The following is an 18307-nucleotide window of genomic DNA, read 5'->3' on the forward strand; positions in this document are numbered from 1 at the left end:
ACAAAAATGGAGATAAGTGTTTTTCATAGGACAGTGACAATATTCATTATCATCTGTGCTATTTAAACAATGCAGACCCAAGGCATGATATAAACTTTTTGTGGGGTGTAAGATGGCAATGAGCACTGCATATTATTTCTTAAAATAAAATGCTTTTTCAAGGACTTTAAAAAAGTATCCCCAAGTGCAGTTACCAAGAACATCAAACTCATGGTGAAACTGGCTCTCATCAGGACCGTCCCAGGAAAAGAAGACCAGAAATTTCTCTGCTGCACAGGATAAGTTTATCAGAGTTACCAGCCTCAGAAACCACAAGTTAACAGCAAATACAATCTAATAAAAGCAATCTAAATGCGTATTTCGCTTTGTTGAACTTTATTTTTTTTTAAGTTTACTACATATATTTCATCATAGTAAGTATTAATTTACAATGTAGGGAAAAAATACAAAAATAAGACATTAAATTAGAAGGTCCAGAGGTGTCCAAACTGAATTTGACTGGTATATACTGTAGATACACTGTTTTACATTTTTTTCTCTATTTATTCCTTTAAACAAAGGTTTGTGTATATATGTGTGTGTGCATGTGTGTGGATTTGTTGGGGGAGCACAGGTAAAGGGATAAAAAAAAAAAGCGAGGCTGTCAGGAAGCTAGCTGCTAATTACTCCACAAAACACTCCAGCTGATTGGTGCAGCTTGAAGTGTCTACTAATGGAACAATCCAGGAGCGTACCAGCGAGCCACTTTAAGACACTTTAAACCCACAAACCTCTGATTCAATTAAAGAGGCACTAAGGAGCAGAAAAGGTGTGCTGATGTGCGTTTTATGGGCACGTGGGTTTTTTTACGTTCGTATGCAGCATGTCTGCATCAATGCATTTACAGTATTTCTGTGTGTGTGTGTGTGTGTGTTATATACTGTATATATCTCCTCTGAAGCAGCGTTTTCCACTGGCAGGTTGAGTCTTGCTGTGTAAGCTGGCAGTGGATGCGCCTAAGAGCGAAGGCTGGAACAGATGGAGGAATTTAATTGATATCAGGCTTGATGTCTGTGTGTGTGTGTGTGTGTGTGTGTGTGTGTGTGTTTATGCATACATCTAAATATGTTCAGCAAAAAAAAAAATATATATATATATATAAATATATAAATACATAAACAGACAGGCTTTGCTCGGCTGTCTAACACACACACACACACACACACACACACACACACACACACACACACACACGTTCGGCCTTCTCCATATGCACAAAGCTTGTAGTCAGAAATCCTCTGGATACAGTATAGCTAGACCCACGGGACTGAATGGTTCTTATGCCGCATTCAAGACAACTGAGAACTGGGATTTTTTTTTTTTTCTACCAGCCTCCCACCTCGGCTTTAGCAGTCTGAGATTGGAACACAATGGCCGCATTAAGCTTGCACTTGCTTGGCTGCTGCTAAATGGTTAGCGGTTTATTTTGAAATAAGAATATCCCAGGCTACTGTACAGTATGTGGTGCTAAAAATTCATTCCTGTTCTACCAAATCTTTGAAGGTGTACTTCTGCTAAAATCTACTTGTTCTTGTTTTTTTGTTTTTTTACAATAAATGAAATACTATAGGTCTCTCTGAGTTGTATATGGATGCTGCACATGAAACTCTTCCTCAAACTCCATTGTCTGAAGTAGCTAGTAAAAGAAAATATATTCAGAAAAAACGAGTCGATCAGGAAAAGCAACCTGTGTCTACGTCAACCCGTGAATTAGTATTCATGGCCTCGTCCACCTTGGCTCACGACCGCCAACAGGGATGGATTTTTTCTTTCTAGATCTGGACTACTCACCTCTGTGTGTTTACACAGGTTTACATAGGATCTCCGGTGGATTTTGCATTTTACAGTTACTCTTAGACAGGGGTGTCCAAACTTTTTTTGTTGGGGCCAGAAGGAGAAATATATTTGAAGTCACGGGCAACAGACTCTGTAATAAAACAAATAATGAAATATACCACTTTAAATAATACTTTTTTCCTGATTATTTTATTTACACACAATTTTACTTGACTTACTATCTTTATCTTTGACAGTGTTGTGTAAACTAAGATTTTTCAAATTGATGTTTCATTTCATGATGTCTCTTAATATTAAACTCCTAAATTACGGCAACTTGTAGACTCTTTTGCCCTTTTTATGCGCTACAACTGAGCACTCTCTCCGCTTTTAGACTCTTTGGCCCCTTTTTCTGCTCTACAACTGCGCACCCTCTCAGCTTTGAAACTCTTTTGCCCTTTTTATGCGCTACAACTGAGCACTCTCTCCGCTTTTAGACTCTTTGGCCCCTTTTTCTGCTCTACAACTGCGCACCCTCTCAAGCTTTGAAACTCTTTTGCCCCGTTTTTCTGTGCTAGAAATGCGCACTCTCTACGCTTTTAGACTCTATTGCCCCGTTTTTTTGTGCTAGAAATGCGCACCCTCTCCGCTTTTAGACTCTTTGGCCCGTTTCTGACACCTAACTTTGAATCTCACAAAGCGGACAACTTTCATTCTATTTCTAAAATACCTCGCCAGCCGCTCCAAAAAAGGAAACGTGCCACAAATGGCCCGTGGGCCGTAGTTTGGACAACCCTGTTCTAGACCAAGTCTTGAGTCTTTGAAATGAAAGTCTAAATCAAGTCTTGAATCTCTGGAAAGAGAATCTAAATCAAGTCTTGGGTCTATGGAATGAGAATCTTGAGTCTCTGAAATGAGAGTCTAAATTGAGTCTTGAGACTCTGAAATGAGAGTTTAAATTAAGTTTTGAGACTTAAGGGCAACGATGGGCAATGGGAGCCAATGCCAGCACAGTTTGCTGGTTTCCCTGCTTTAGCAGAACTCTTAACCCTGGCAGTTAACAGGTCAGTTGAATCAAGACAATGTGCTGAGCAGGACAAGCACAAAATTGAGCAGGAATTCAGCTCTCCAGGACCAGAATTGCCCAGCCCTGCTCTAGGGTGAGAGTCTGAGTTGCGTAGTCTTGGGAAGTTTGAGCCTGATATAGGTTTCTAATTAGAAAGTTTCCCTCTGGAATTTGAAGATCAGAACCTTTTTTTTCCTGTTGAAAACATCATGACATAAGATTATCTGTACAATTCTTGTGGATATTAAACCTTTTAAACAGTAGGATTTGCTTACATAACTATTACAAACTATTTGTCATCTTTGAATGTCTAGAATAAATAGAGCTACCCACTGTTTAACTGGTATATCTGTATCCAGAAGCAGCAGAAGTGTAAGTTAGTCTAATCTGAGCATTTATCCCAAACTAAATCCAATACGAGTTGAAAGAAAACATGCTGTTCAGGCTGTTTTGAGACCTCAGATTCAGGCATGAGGCCTCAAACAGCATCAGGGCCTTCAGAACTCATCTCACTTATCGCATTTCTATCATCTCTACTCTGAAATACTTTCTGTGAGGATTGTCGGGAGTGCTCAGCACTTGCTTGCTGAGTTTGTGGATGAATTGCCTGCAGTGTATAATTGTCTGCAGTGTGTAATTTATTAGCTGTAGCCTGCTGTAAGTGTTAAGCTGTTAATAATGCAGACGGCTTGGTTTTGCTGTGGGTCTGAGCCACATTCAGCCTAATAAAAAAACAATGTGTTCATATCACAGTACAGTGATCAGTCAGTAGGCCGGTGTTCTGGACCGACAGTGCAAATGAAATACACTCACTGAATAATGTGAAGCAGGTCAGAAGGTCTCAAAAAGCAGCACATTAGAATTATATTCACATTAGAAAACATATTCAGTCATTGAAATCTACCAGTTTTCAGGGTGCAAATTCAAGTCACGTCTGGAGTCTCTGGAATGCCTTCACAAGATGAGTCAAAAGTCAGAGTCAGTTTTCAAGTGTCAGAGCTGCTCCGTCTAAGTTAAGTCTTGATCCTCTTTGGTACAAATCTGAGGTTGAGTCTTAAATCTAGAAATGAAAGAAATGAAGAAATAAAAGTCCAAATTGAGTCTTGACACTCTGCAATGAGAGTTTGAATCGAGTCTTGTGTTTCTGCAATGAGAGTTTGAATCGAGTCTTTTGTTTCTGGAATGAGAGTTTGAATCAAGTCTTGTGTTTCTGGAATGAGAGTTTGAATCGAGTCTTTTGTTTCTGGAATGAGAGTTTGAATCAAGTCTTGTGTTTCTGGAATGAGAGTTTGAATCAAGTCTTGTGTTTCTGGAATGAGAGTTTGAATCAAGTCTTGTGTTTCTGGAATGAGAGTTTGAATCGAGTCTTTTGTTTCTGGAATGAGAGTCTAAATCGAGTCTTGTGTTTCTGGAATAAGAGTTTAAATCGAGTCTTGTGTTTCTGCAATGAGAGTTTGAATCGAGTCTTGTGTTTCTGGAATGAGAGTTTGAATCGAGTCTTGTGTTTCTGGAATGAGAGTTTGAATCGAGTCTTGTGTTTCTGGAATGAGAGTTTGAATCGGGTCTTGTGTTTCTGGAATGAAAGTTTTAATCGGGTCTTGTGTTTCTGGAATGAAAGTTTGAATCGAGTTTTGTGTTTCTGGAATGAGAGTTTAAATCGAGTCTTGTGTTTCTGCAATGAGAGTTTGAATCGAGTCTTGTGTTTCTGGAATGAGAGTTTGAATCAAGTCTTTTGTTTCTGGAATGAGAGTTTGAATCGGGTCTTGTGTTTCTGGAATGAGAGTTTGAATCGAGTCTTGTGTTTCTGGAATGAGAGTTTGAATCGAGTCTTTTGTTTCTGGAATGAGAGTCTAAGTCGAGTCTTGTGTTTCTGGAATAAGAGTTTAAATTGAGTCTTGTGTTTCTGGAATGAGAGTTTGAATCGAGTCTTGTGTTTCTGGAATGAGAGTTAAAATCGAGTCTTGAGACTCTAGGGAAAAATATTCAAACATTAAACAAAGAATTTGAAATCTACCAGTTTTTACCTGTTTAGAGTTTTCGGGGTGTCAACGCTCCTCAACACCTTGGAATTAACTCTGAAATACTACACCATCAAAGAGTTCCCCTCAACTCAACTTGTAGTTTAGGTTGGAGAATAAACTCACACAATTCAACATGCGCTGGATGTAAATCTACAAAAAATTCTCTTCTGAAAAATGGTTATTTGGGTGAGTAAAGCCCCTTTTTTATTTGCAGTAAGCTTAGATTCTCGAATTTCTCTAGCACTAGGCTGGAACATTAGCATTAGCGGCTAACCGCTCCAGCATGCTAGCCGGGATTAGGAGCAGGCTACAATATGATAATACTCCCCTCTGAATGGGGAAATAGCGAGTGCAGTTAGCGGGTAATGTTAATGCTACTCCAGCAGTGCTAGTCGCGATTAGGAACAACTACAGGCCGATAATACTCACCTCTGAATGGGGAATAGCGGTTAGCCGGTAACGCTAATGCTACATAGTCAAATGTGGAACCTTTTGAAAATATGTCAGGGCAATAGATCCCATTACATCTGGCATGAAACTAACTTTGGATTTCACTTGAAGGACATCAAACCAATTTCTAGTAGACATTTCTAGTTGCTTGCTCACAATGCAGTAAAGCCTAGTGCAGCAGTGCCTTACCTTGCAAGAAGACACATATGGGAAAGTGGCCAACAGTAAGTAGGCAGTGGCGCCAGTGGCAGCATTGCCTCGACTGCAACAGATTCAATTGAATTTCATCTGAAGGACTGTAGCAGTGCTTCTTTTCTTCCCTATTTAATCGGCATACTCGTTTAAAAGAAAGCAGATTACTGTAATTCTCCCTTCTATTTCAGACATGGACAAATACGCTTCTGAAAGCCTAAGCTTCTGTCCTCAGAGACTGCAAGTGTGATATTATTGAAATTATATTTTTGCATCTGAAATAAGGATTATTTCTTTTATCTTCTCAGAGCCATGTAGGGTGGGTTTTATTTTGCACAGCACTGCCCACTGTGTTAAATTTTCTACCTTCCTTTTTTCCTTAAATCATTTCTATTTTTTGTTTATTTTTTTTTATATTCCTACTATTCATCTACAGGGGTTGGACAATGAAACTGAAACACCTGTCATTTTAGTGTGGGAGGTTTCATGGCTAAATTGGAGCAGCCTGGTGGCCAATCTTCATTAATTGCACATTGCACCAGTAAGAGCAGAGTGTGAAGGTTCAATTAGTAGGGTAAGAGCACAGTTTTGCTCAAAATATTGCAATGCACACAACATTATAGGTGACATACCAGAGCTCAAAGGAGGAAAAATTGTTGGTGCACGTCTTGCTGGCGCATCTGTGACCAAGACAGCAAGTCTTTGTGATGTATCAAGAGCCACGGTATCCAGGGTAATGTCAGCATCCCACCAAGAAGGACCAACCACATCCAACAGGATTAACTGTGGACGCTGTTAGAGGAAGCTGTCTGAAAGGGATGTTCGGGTGCTAACCCGGATTGTATTCAAAAAACCTAAAACCATGGCTGCCCAAATCACGTCAGAATTCAATGTGCACCTCAACTCTCCTGTTTCCACCAGAACTGTCTGTCGGGACAATAAATTATTGTGGTTTAAATGCAGGTGTTTCAGTTTTATTGTCCAACCCCTGTAGATTCCAAGACAGAACAGAGGTAGTGTTTGTTACTGAAACACTGGGCCACTTTCGGCATTGTGAAAGTTTCTGGCGGGATGAGATTTGTTGATCAGTAAATAAACATTGTTGTTTTATTCTATGAACTAGAGGCAACATTTCTCTCAAATCCTAAATAGAAATCTTGTCATTTAGAGCATTTATTTGCAGAAAATGAGAAATGGCTGAAATAACAAAAAAGATGCAGAGCTTTCAGACCTTAAATAATGCAAAGAAAACAAGTTCATATTCATAAAGTTTTAAAAGATCAGAAATCAATATTTGGTGGAATAACCCGCCAATGGTTTTTAATCACAGTTTTCATGCAGCTTGGCATGTTCTCCTCCACTAGTCTTACACATTGCTTTTGGAATAACTGTTTTCCTGTACTCCTGGTGCTACCATTTAAACAGTATAGCTTGGTTTAATAGCTTGTGATCATCCATCTTCTTCTTGATTATATTCCAGAGGAACTCATCATTTTTAAGTGCTTTCTTATATTTTTTCCAGAGCTGTATTTGGCTAAAAAATTATTGTAGACCCTCCTTCGAAACAATGACTACCTGGAGCTCTAGTTTTAAAGCATTTCCAGCTTCAGCAGCTCCATAAACATTGCAGGAATACACTCAGAGAGAAGAAAGCAAGCAAGAAAATGTTCTCTCTGCTGTGCTTCCCTGAGAAGCTCCAGACCACCCAGTTCAAAGACAGGCCTGAGCGTCACCTCAAATATTTATGCCACCATTCGGAGGAGGCCTAGATTAGAAGCAGCTGTCTGCTCAGCCCAGCGTCGGCTGCTACATACTATACTTTTACTATAGCTGAATATATTCAGAATACACAGATAATTTTTTTTAAATGAATATGAATACAGAAAAGGAACAACATCAAATTCCCTGTATTATTTTGAGGACAGTGTATTAATAAAAAGTGATTTATTTGGACCTAGATTTGGTAGGTTAGAGTAAATATTCTACAGTCACACTTTATAAAAATGACTGTAATAACTGTGTAATTACACATTAACAATGCAGTGTTCATTTAGTTAAAGATCGAAAATTCTTTGTGGACAACCTGTTTTTAATGACGAAAACCAGACAAGAACTAAATAAAAATTAATACTTGAAAAATACTTGAAAATGAAAACTATGACAAAATTTATCACAATTTTTATAAAATAGTAAAAACTAAACAAATATGTCAAAGACTGACAAATGGGGAAATAATTTGTAATAAATGATATGATAGGAACACAGCCGCGCCACAGCTGATTTACACAGCGGCTCCTCTCCCACTTACTAAATAAACAGGATTTATGGGATAAGTTTAGCTGCGTTACCATGGAAATTTTATTTGCTTTTGTTGCCTCATATCTGTGTCTCATCACCAAGATATTTAGAAAGGTAATCTTGTTCCGATTTCTGGAGGCAGGTAACTCATGTAACATTAGCTAGGTTAGCTAGTTAATTAATTAGCTAGACTGATATGTCTCCGGTTTAGTGTTAGCAATGTTTAATGTCTAAAAGGGATCAGTGCAATCCATGATTATTAGCTATGGTGTTTCAGTTATATCGGCCACAAACCTCCTTGAGCTGTGAGACACAATTCATACAGCCTTCACTGCATTTACGTTCTATTAAACTAATGGGTAATGCATGTTAGCCGTGTGTAGCCGCGAGTATCTGTGTAGCTGCATATTATTTTAGTAAAAATTAGCAGTGAATTATCTCAAAATAACAACAAACATCTAAAATAGTAAAACAATAAAAAAGTAATACATACTTTTTATTTACCTAAAATGTATTAGAATAAAACTAAACTAAAATGTTGTTTATTTTTGTGGACTAAAACTAGACTAGAACTAATAATAACCAAAAGACTAAAATGTGACTAAGACTAAATTAGCTAATTAGCACTGTAACAATCGGTGTAATAAGAGTGTAACTACTGGTGAAGTACACATTATTGCAGACTTCATAATTTAGTAACTGCACAAGTTTCAACATCAATTTTGACTTGTGTGCAATAGCGTGAGTGAATTTTTATGAATCATTGTGTGTGTGTGTGTGTGTGTGTGCGTGTGTGTGTGTGTGTGAACTTTCACATGTAATAGTTTTGTCCTCTTAATGTGTTTGAGAGTATCAGTTGTAAAGTTGTGAAGAGGTAGAGTTGGTGGTATACAGTGAATAGCTGAATTTTAATAATATTCTAATCTTTATCTAATAACTAATTAGTAATCAACTCAGTAAAGAAAACAAAACTTTCAGAAAAATATTTTGCCAAGATAGCAATGAACTTCAAACGATTGGCTGTTGTCAGGGTTAAAATCAATCAGTGGCGCACCTCAATTTTCTGCCCCCATGATAGAAGTACGCCAGAAATTCACCTGCATACCTCATTACAAGACCACCACACCCATCATAGATATATTCACAGCCGCTGTTGCTTTTTAAATGGCACAGGCACAAGCAGTTAAAATAGACTGTTGGCGGGGTTTTAAATAGCAATGAGCATTGTGATGCGCCTTGCACAGGGTGTAAGATCTTAGGGCCCTATTTTAGTGATCTATAGCACACCAGGGCCTGTCCTGTATCTTTGGTATTGTGAGGGTGCAAAAAAAATATGCCTTGTGCAGCTGGAAGCACGCAAAAGGCGTGCACTAATTCTCTTAATTATTTATGTGTGTGTTTTGAGCGTGATGTGAAATAAACCAATCAGTGTGCCGGTACTTGTTTCCTTTAAGACACAGGTGTACTCTGACATTTGTGCATTGGAATCTTAAGAGTTATCCAAAGACACAAGACACGCTGAGACAGGAACGCTAATATATAGCTTTATAGATCTGTGTATTTCATATTTTTTGAAGTTTTGAATAATTGACAGGCAGCGCCAGACGCGAGAGCGTGGCAATAATGTGCTTTGATGTTTTTTTTTAATATAAAAAATATAAAGGTGAATTTCAGTTAAATAATAGCAAAATAAAATAAAATAAATTTATGTTCAGTTGAAGTGCTTTTCTTTTTTCTTTTTTTATATCCAAAACTGCAGGATTTGAGTGAGAATAAGCACCTGTTGAAATTCTCAAACAGCAGAATGCCTAGATCTGCTATATTAAGCTACAGTCATTTAGTCTGTGTACTGAACATATAACTAAAAAAATATAACTCCTTCTAAATGTCAGGAGAAATAAATATAACTAACAATAACTTATAGTTACTGTGCCGATTTTTTAGTATAATTTAATTTAAAGTTATAGACTTCTGAAGGCTCTGGGTGAGGTGTTTATATTTGCTGTGGTAAAGAAGTGATGGCATGTGGCATTTTGAAGTGCAGTGCTCGTGGTGATCGGTGATCCAGTTCTGGGTGCGCGGCTGACTGATGACTGTTGTCAGGGTTTTAATCAGTCAGTGGCGCATCTCTATTTTGTGCGGCCAAGATAAAAAAACATGCCAGAAATTTACCTGAACACACGTCATTTCCAGATCACCACACTCATCGGCGTTAATATATTCCTATGTCCAACGCTATTTTAACGACACGTGCGCAAGGCTTGAAAATAGACTGTTGACCAGTGTTGGGCATCTTACTTTGAAAAAGTAATTAGTTATAGTTACTAGTTACTTCTCCAAAAAAGTAACTAAGTTACTAACTGAGTTACTCCACTATAAAAGTAACTAATTACCAGTAAAAGTAACTATTGCGTTACTTTTGTGTTACTCGCCCCGTAACCTCCACTCCCTGGCCCTCACCTTCTCAGAGAGTGTTTCATGAGCCAGATAAATAGAGTGCACGACAGCAAAGACAACAATCATTGCTTAGGCGGTTATCTCATCCTCCCCTCCCTTGTGACTTACACACACAACACACACACACACTTGCGCCTTTGTCTGTATGCGCGAAGTAAAAAAAAAAAAAGTTTATTGAGCGACTAAAGTAACGTGCAGTAACGGGGTGTCGGAAATGGTAACGGCATTATAGTTACAGTCAGAGTAATTAGTTAGATTACTCCTTACTGAAAAAAGTATATTTCAACGCCGTTAAGATAGCAGTGAGCATTGTGACGCGCCATTGCACAGGGTGCATGATAGGGCCCTTAGTGTTCTTGCATGATGCAGTGTGTTCCTGCCATCTCAGGAGGCCAACAGCAGTCTGAAGCAGCAGACTAACATGCTTTTCACCCTCGTTACCCACCATGTCTGCAGATCGAAATTATCTGCTCCACACACACACACACACACACATTCCTCTCAGGATCCTTATAGTGTCTAATGATGACTGGAGTGGGCCTGAAATTGCTGTGAAATCTGGCTTGTTAAGGCTGGAACTGACATCAATTTCTTTGAGCCCCGTCTCTTAGCTGAAGTAGCCAGGTCCAGCGGAAAGAGCCCGAGATGGCACTTCTCTCCGCCCACTGAGCGAAAGCACCGGCTTTACGTCAGTGCTGTGCAGTGAGGCCCTTCTAACCCTTCTTCTAAGAGAAGGGGTGACAATAGGTGCATGTAAATCATCACATAATATTTAGATGGACAATGAAACTGAAACATCTGTCATTTTACTGTGGGAGGGTTCATTGCTAAATTGGAGCAGCCTGGTGGTCAGTCTTCATTAATTGCACATTATTGCACCAGTAAGAGCAGAGTGTGAAGGTTCAATTAACAGAGTAAGAGCACAGTTTTGCTCAGAATATTGCAATGCACACAACATTATGGGCGACATACCAGAGTTCAAAAGAGGACAAATTGTTGGTGCACGTCTTGCTGGCGCATCTGTGACCAAGACAGCATGTCTTTGTGATGCATCAAGAGCCACGGTATGCAGGGTAATGTCAGCATAACACCAAGAAGGACAAACCACATCCAACAGGATTAACTGTGGACGCTGTAAGAGGAAGCTGTCTGAAAGGGATGTTTGGGTGCTAACCCGGATTGCATCCAAAAACCATAAAACCACGGCTGATCAAATCACGGCAGAATTCAATGTGCACCTCAACTCTCCTCCACCAGTTTTCACCAGAACTGTCTGACGGGACAATAAATTATTGTGGTCTAAAACCAGGTGTTTCAGTTTCATTGTCCAACCCCTGTATATATTATAGTTATTGTAAACTATAAGCATATATTTTATAAAGTAATTCAATTATAAAAAAAAGCAACTTTTTCAAAGCATTAGTCTGCGTTTTTCAGTTGCTATGAGACTCTTGTCTGACTGACAGCTGTTCTAACCAATCAAAGCTTTTTAAAATAGCTTCTGCCCCCTTGTGTCTGCGTGGACCCTTCTCCTGATTTTGAGAAGGGTGTAGTAACAGGAGTCTGTTAGCAAAGTCATAGGACAAAGGACAATCTCACCAATTAGACTCATGCTTTTCACTACGGGGGCGGGGCCATGCTGGGCTATCTAACCCCTTCTCGGCCCTCAGCTGAAGGGGTTGCTTAGTCATAAAACGGCGCTCATGCTGGTTTAGTTCAATAGTTAGCTAACTATAATGAAACTGCAACTGCAAATAACACAGATATTGTCACATCATATTATATAGCCTTTTTAAAGGCTGTCCTTCAATGTAAAACTAATTCACAATGGAAGGCCACCTGACTGGTGAGTTTTTGGGTTGGGGCATTCGCGATTGCTCTAAGACTGCAAGGTTAGCTCAGCTTCCACTAAAATGTAAAAAAATAAGTGATCAAATATATACTGTTGTGTGTACATGTCATTGACTAAATATGCCCTACAATGCGCTCAACTTTTGTTCAGATTCAGCTTCTTATCACTGGTAGCAACACAGCTTTCCTCTCACTCATTCCTGCAGCTTCACAGCGCTGCTTTAAACAGTGCGGACGCTGGGTGTCCAAAGACTTTAATAGCGAAGCAAAGTGTGCAGCGAAACGAGACGAGTGATTGGATAAATGCTGGGCTTTGTCCCGCCCATCGGATGCTCAGCGTCTCTGGGGGTCTATGGGGCAGTGGGCTGGCCTCGGCTGGCCTGGACGCTCAGCTTCTGCATGATGATTGGATGATCTGTCTGAGGCGGAGTCCCTTTTTGATTGACAGCAAAATGAGCGAATCAGCGATCTCTGGGTGTAAACATCCGCGCTGGGAGCATTTAATTTTCACTCTGTTCTGAGTTGAACCTGAGACTTTCTTAATCCTCTTAGTGGCATTTTCTTTATTAAAAACGACTAGCGACAAATCGAGTTTCTATTTCTGGTGTTTTTTTGTAGCTGCTTGTGTTTGGAGACTGACTTCTATCACTCTTTCTGACTTCTATCACTCTTTCTGAATTCTATCACTCTTTCTGACTTCTATCACTCTTTCTGACTTCTGTTACTCTTTCTGAATTCTATCACTCTTTCTGACTTATATCACTCTTTCTGCCTTCTATCACTCTTTCTGACTTCTGTTACTCTTTCTAATCTCTATCACTCTTTCTGCCTTCTATCACTCTTTCTGACTTCTGTTACTCTTTCTAATCTCTATCACTCTTTCTGACTTCTGTTACTCTTTCTGACTTCTATCGCAGTTTCTGTCCAGCGGGTGCTGCTGAGCCCCTTCACCGTCACAAAGCACTTACAGACAGACACACTTCACACTAGCCTCGCGCCAGCTGAAAGTAATATCAGAGAGTTTTAATGTTGGACCACATTTTGGCGAAGCCATTTGATATTCTTCCTTACGAAGAAAAACTTAGAGTTAAACAGCAGGGCAGATCAACTGCTCAGATTAATTTGGTGTAAAAGGTGGGAAAAGTAACAGGTATTTTCAGCTGTTCTGGTATGATAAAGTGAGCTGGCTGAGTGGAAGTGCTGTAACAAATAAAATGTACTGTTGGCCATTCCTCTTGATGAAAACATCTCAGGGTGGTTAGAATTTACGTATAAATAAATTGAAACATTTTAAGATGTAGCCTAAAATTGAGCTTCCCCTCCTTGAAAGATCAGCATCCGCCACTGGTTGGGGGGGTTGTAGTGTGTAGTGGTGCAGTGGTGGGAGTTGCAGAAGGGGGTACCCACTATATTAACTGCACACTACTGCTTTACTTTATTAGCCTCATCGTTGTGCCTTTTTAGAAAAAAACACTTTTTTCCCACCATATTTGGTAGAGTGCTGGAGGTTAGCCTCAGCAGCGCTGTAGATTATATATGCATTACAGTTGTCTTCAAAGGAGCGCTGGGAAGCGGATCAGTGAATTAATGCGGAGCTACTATATGGAAATGCGCAGCTGTATTGGCAGAAGTGGGGTATGATATATATATATATATGTATATAACGAGTCATATGATATTAATGGGAATTCATAGGCGCGGGAAGATAATTGGCTTGTATCTGTTCCATGTCTTATACCCTTCTTTTTTTTCTGTGGTACTGAAATGTCGCTGTGGTAAAGAAATTTCACATCATTCTATACGCTTTCCAGATGCACTGCGAGGAACAAAATCATGCGCTTGAAAAGAAAACTGTGTTGAAAATGATGTGTTTCACATTTTTATATCTGCTGTTTGGGTTAATACTAATAGAAACTGTCTTTTAAGGACGCTGAGTGGTCCAGAGGTATAAAGCTTTTAAGTTCGAACCCCCGCACATGCAGATTTTTCATCTGTATCACTTCGCCGCCGCGTTGCCAAGTAACGGCATATACACACAGTACAGTTTTGAATCATCACCTCCAGAGGCACCAGCAGCAGCGTTAGCTTAGCACAGGCTAGCGCTCAGCCACGGCACGCTTGCCGGCAGCACTGGCTCGTCTTTTGTGGAAAAAGGGAAAGAAAATCACTCGGTTAATGCCATCTGACGGCCAGAACGGTATCTTAACCAGCCAGGCTAGGCTAAGCTAAGTTTATGCTGAGCTAAAACAAGCTAACCTATCTGGTGGTGTTGGTTTTAGCTAGCTGGCTGGACTGTGGTTGGGTTAGCGAAGCTTGCTTTAGCTCAGCATTAACTTAGCTTAGCCTAGTCTGGCTGGTTAGCGCTCTGGCTGTCAGACGGCATTAGCCGAGCAATTTTCTTTCCCTTTTTTCCACAAAAGACAGCCAGCGCTGCGGGCGAGCGTGCCGCGGCTGAGCGTTAGCCTTTAGTGTGAGAAGGCCATGATGTTATCACATATATCAGCATGGCTAGAACACTTCTCAACCAATCAGATTGTGAGGTCGGAACTAACTGTTGTATAATGCTTAATTAAACACAGGACCACAAAAGCTACTTTTTGAGTAGCTCTCACCTATTAGCTATTTAAGTTAGACTAATTGGGATGTATTTTTAATAAAAAATACGTAAGAAAAAAAAAGGTGCCCCCAAAAGTTTTTTTTATCTTATCATAATAGTTTGTGTGTCTGATTGAATCTTATTATTGAATTTTATTTCTTCTCAAATGAGACATTTGCTGTTTCTGGGAACTCTCCTTCTTTTCATTTAAATTTCTTTTTAAGGGAGGGTGGTGTGACTGGGTACAACACTGATCCTAGTGTTGAAACATCATGTCATGCTGCTTGATGAGTGCATGTCTTCATTGTTTACAGTTGTGGTCAAAAGTTTACATACACTTGTAAAAAAACATAATGTTATGGCTGTCTTGAGTTTTCAATAAGTTCTACAACTCTTATTTTTCTGTGATAGAGTGATCGGAACACATACATGTTTGTCACAAAAAACAGTCATAAAATTTGGTTCTTTCATAAATTTATTATGGGTCTGCTGAAAATGTCACCAAATCTGCTGGGTCAAAAATATACATACAGCAACAAAATTTGTCAATTTTGGTGATGTAGCGAGTTGTGTCAATCAAATTAGCTTCATGTCATGGCCTCTTCACTTCTTGTAAGTGATTCTGATTGACTACAGCTGTTGACTTCTCATGAGCCCATTTAAATAGGGCTCATTTGACCCAGTGATTAGACTCAGCTACAAAAGCTACAATGGGAAAGTCAAAGGAACTCACTCATCCAAAGTGTGGATCTGAAAAAGCGAATTATTGACTTGAACAAGTCAGGGAAGTCACTTGGAGCCATTTCAAAGCAGCTACAGGTCCCAAGAGCAACTGTGCAGACAATTATACGCAAGTATAAAGTGCATGGAACAGTTGTGTCACTGCCACGATCAGGAAGAAAACGCAAGCTATCACATGCTGCCGAGAGGAGATTGGTCAGGATGGTCAAGAGTCAACCAAGAATCACCAAGAAGCAGGTCTGCAAGGATTTGGAAGCTGATGGAACACAGGTGTCAGTCTCCACAGTCAAGCGTGTTTTACATCGCCATGGACTGAGAGGCTGCCGTGCAAGAAAGAAGCCCTTGCTCCAGAAAAGGCACCTTAAGACTCGGCTGAAGTTTGCTGCTGATCACATGGACAAAGATAAAACCTTCTGGAGGAAAGTTCTCTGGTCAGACGAAACAAAAATTGAGCTGTTTGGCCACAACACCCAGCAATATGTTTGGAGGAGAAAAGGTGAGGCCTTTAATCCCAGGAACACCATGCCTACTGTCAAGCATGGTGGTGGTAGTATTATGCTCTGGGGATGTTTTGCTGCCAGTGGAACTGGTTCTTTGCAGAAAGTAAATGGGATAATGAAGAAGGAGGATTACCTCCAAATTCTGCAGGAAAACTTAAAACCATCAGCCCGAAGGTTGGGTCTTGGGCGCAGTTGGGTGTTCCAACAAGACAATGACCCAAAACACACATCAAAAGTGGTAAAGGAATGGCTAAACCAGGCTAGAATTAAGGTTTTAGAATGGCCTTCCCAAAGTCCTGACTTAAACCCCATTGAGAACATGTGGACAGTGCTAAAGAAACGGGTTCATGCAAGAAAACCATCACATTTAGCTGAACTGCACCAATTCTGTCAAGAAGAGTGGTCAAACATTCGACCTGAAGCTTGCCAGGAGCTTGTGGATGGCTACCAAAAGCGCCTAGTTGCCGTGAAAATGGCCAAGGGACATGTAACCAAATACTAATGTTGCTGTATGTATATTTTTGACCCAGCAGATTTGGTGACATTTTCAGCAGACCCATAATAAATTTATGAAAGAACCAAATTTTATGACTGTTTTTTGTGACAAACATGTATGTGTTCCGATCACTCTATCACAGAAAAATAAGAGTTGTAGAACTTATTGAAAACTCAAGACAGCCATAACATTATGTTTTTTTACAAGTGTATGTAAACTTTTGACCACAACTGTACACACTTTTTCTTTACTATCTCTGCCTTATGGATCATTTAAGCTCATAAAAGAAAAAAAAAAGAAAAAAGTATTGGCCCTTAAAGGCAGCCCTGAGGTACACCACTGAACACTGTATGCTTTATATCTACACTTTCCTCCCACAGCACATTTACGATCTGTCCCTTATCATGTCTCATAATGCTGTCTTTCACCTTAGGGTTGTGGAATACTCTCTGGACCTTCAGAACATCAATTTCACGGCCATCCGGACAGTCAGGGTTCTGCGACCTCTCAAAGCCATCAACAGAGTCCCAAGTAAGTCCCTGTGAACATTTCAAACCTGCTTCTTTACGGCTTTCATCCAGTTGAGTTTTTGGGGTGGAGGCGCCTTGCACAAATAATTCAGGACTGTATTTCCTCAGTGCCATTCTTGTTCTGTTTCTTTTGGATGGTTTATGTGTTTGTTTTAGTTTTTGTTGACTTAGCCTTGTTTTTTTTTTTGTCAGAGACAAATGGGGCAGTTCCAAGGAAGCTTGTTGTTTTTGTTCTTCTGAGCACCGTAAGTCTGGTAGATCTGTCAGTTCTCTCCTGCTGAGGGCTTGTTTTTGTATTCGTGGGGTTTTGCTTGCGTATTCTCAGTAGCAGGTTGTTGTCAGGTGTTACTCACCGAATCAGTTTCTTCAATGTTCCCTTTAATTCTCTTTCTCTGTAACTTTTTCTGTCAAATTACGCAAAACAAAAATGTCTTTTGCAATTACGCAACTGACGTGCTAATGACGTTTTGCACACTTTGGACTAAAACACTTGCTTAAGTTTCAAGGTTACAGCAATAAAGGCACGGGACTAACTGTTATTAATGATATTTCCTGTTTAACTTGCAAAATAGATTAGAGCAATCATGGCGAGACCTCAGAGCTTGGCACCCAAGAGCCTCTTCGGTTACAGATGATTGCCCTTGACTTAATGTTGATTTGCTCCAAGTATCAAGGAGGACTGGATAAGGGCATCAAATCCTCTTAATCATGAGAAATATGGGTTTGGGTAAAAAGGAATTAATAGACTCAAGAGCTCATTATTGTGATCTCAGGGTAGGGCTGTGGTTGTGTGATGGTCATGCAGTACAATTGCATGGTTCAGATCAGGAACTTGATACTAAGGGTAGTGGTTTTGGTTCTCACAAAAAATTGTCTGGGAAGTGAAGTTTACACCATATCCATGTGGGGTTCTACTGGGTTGTTTCAAGTGTGAGTAAATTAGCATGTTTTTTATACTATTAGCACTTTTTTCACAGACATTCTGGCATTGTGCTGGTTTGCAAATCTAACTTTGAACCGTTCGCCAATGTTTCCATCAAGGAATGTAGGTTTCGGAACCAGGAACATTAGTTCGCAGTAGTAACCGAAGAATACTAGGCTCTTCAGTGCGAATTATGACCACTTCTGTTTACCAATGCTATGCAACACCCTCTGTTGATGACCTATGACGTGACGTTTTGATGGTTCCACTTAAAAACTGGTGAAAAAAACGGGCTGGTTTGCTAAACAACGCCCCAGTTCTTATAAGCCTGAACGGAACTGGTTCAAGAACCAGAGTTCTTTTGGTGAAAAA

The 18307-nt window shown here is 39.8% G+C and overlaps 1 protein-coding gene across 1 annotated transcript in view; it reads left to right on the top strand.

The window, feature by feature from the left end:
• Positions 1 to 18307, top strand: part of LOC103032203 (voltage-dependent T-type calcium channel subunit alpha-1I) — a 269335-nt gene that overhangs the window by 24687 nt on the left and 226341 nt on the right. The window contains exon 3 of the mRNA XM_049479328.1: positions 16917 to 17014. Within this exon, the coding sequence (XP_049335285.1) occupies positions 16917 to 17014 (98 nt within the window). The remainder of the gene's footprint in view (positions 1 to 16916; positions 17015 to 18307) is intronic.

The sequence above is a fragment of the Astyanax mexicanus genome, chromosome 5 (genome assembly GCF_023375975.1).
Source record: "Astyanax mexicanus isolate ESR-SI-001 chromosome 5, AstMex3_surface, whole genome shotgun sequence".
Classification (NCBI taxonomy): Eukaryota; Metazoa; Chordata; class Actinopteri; order Characiformes; family Acestrorhamphidae; genus Astyanax; species Astyanax mexicanus.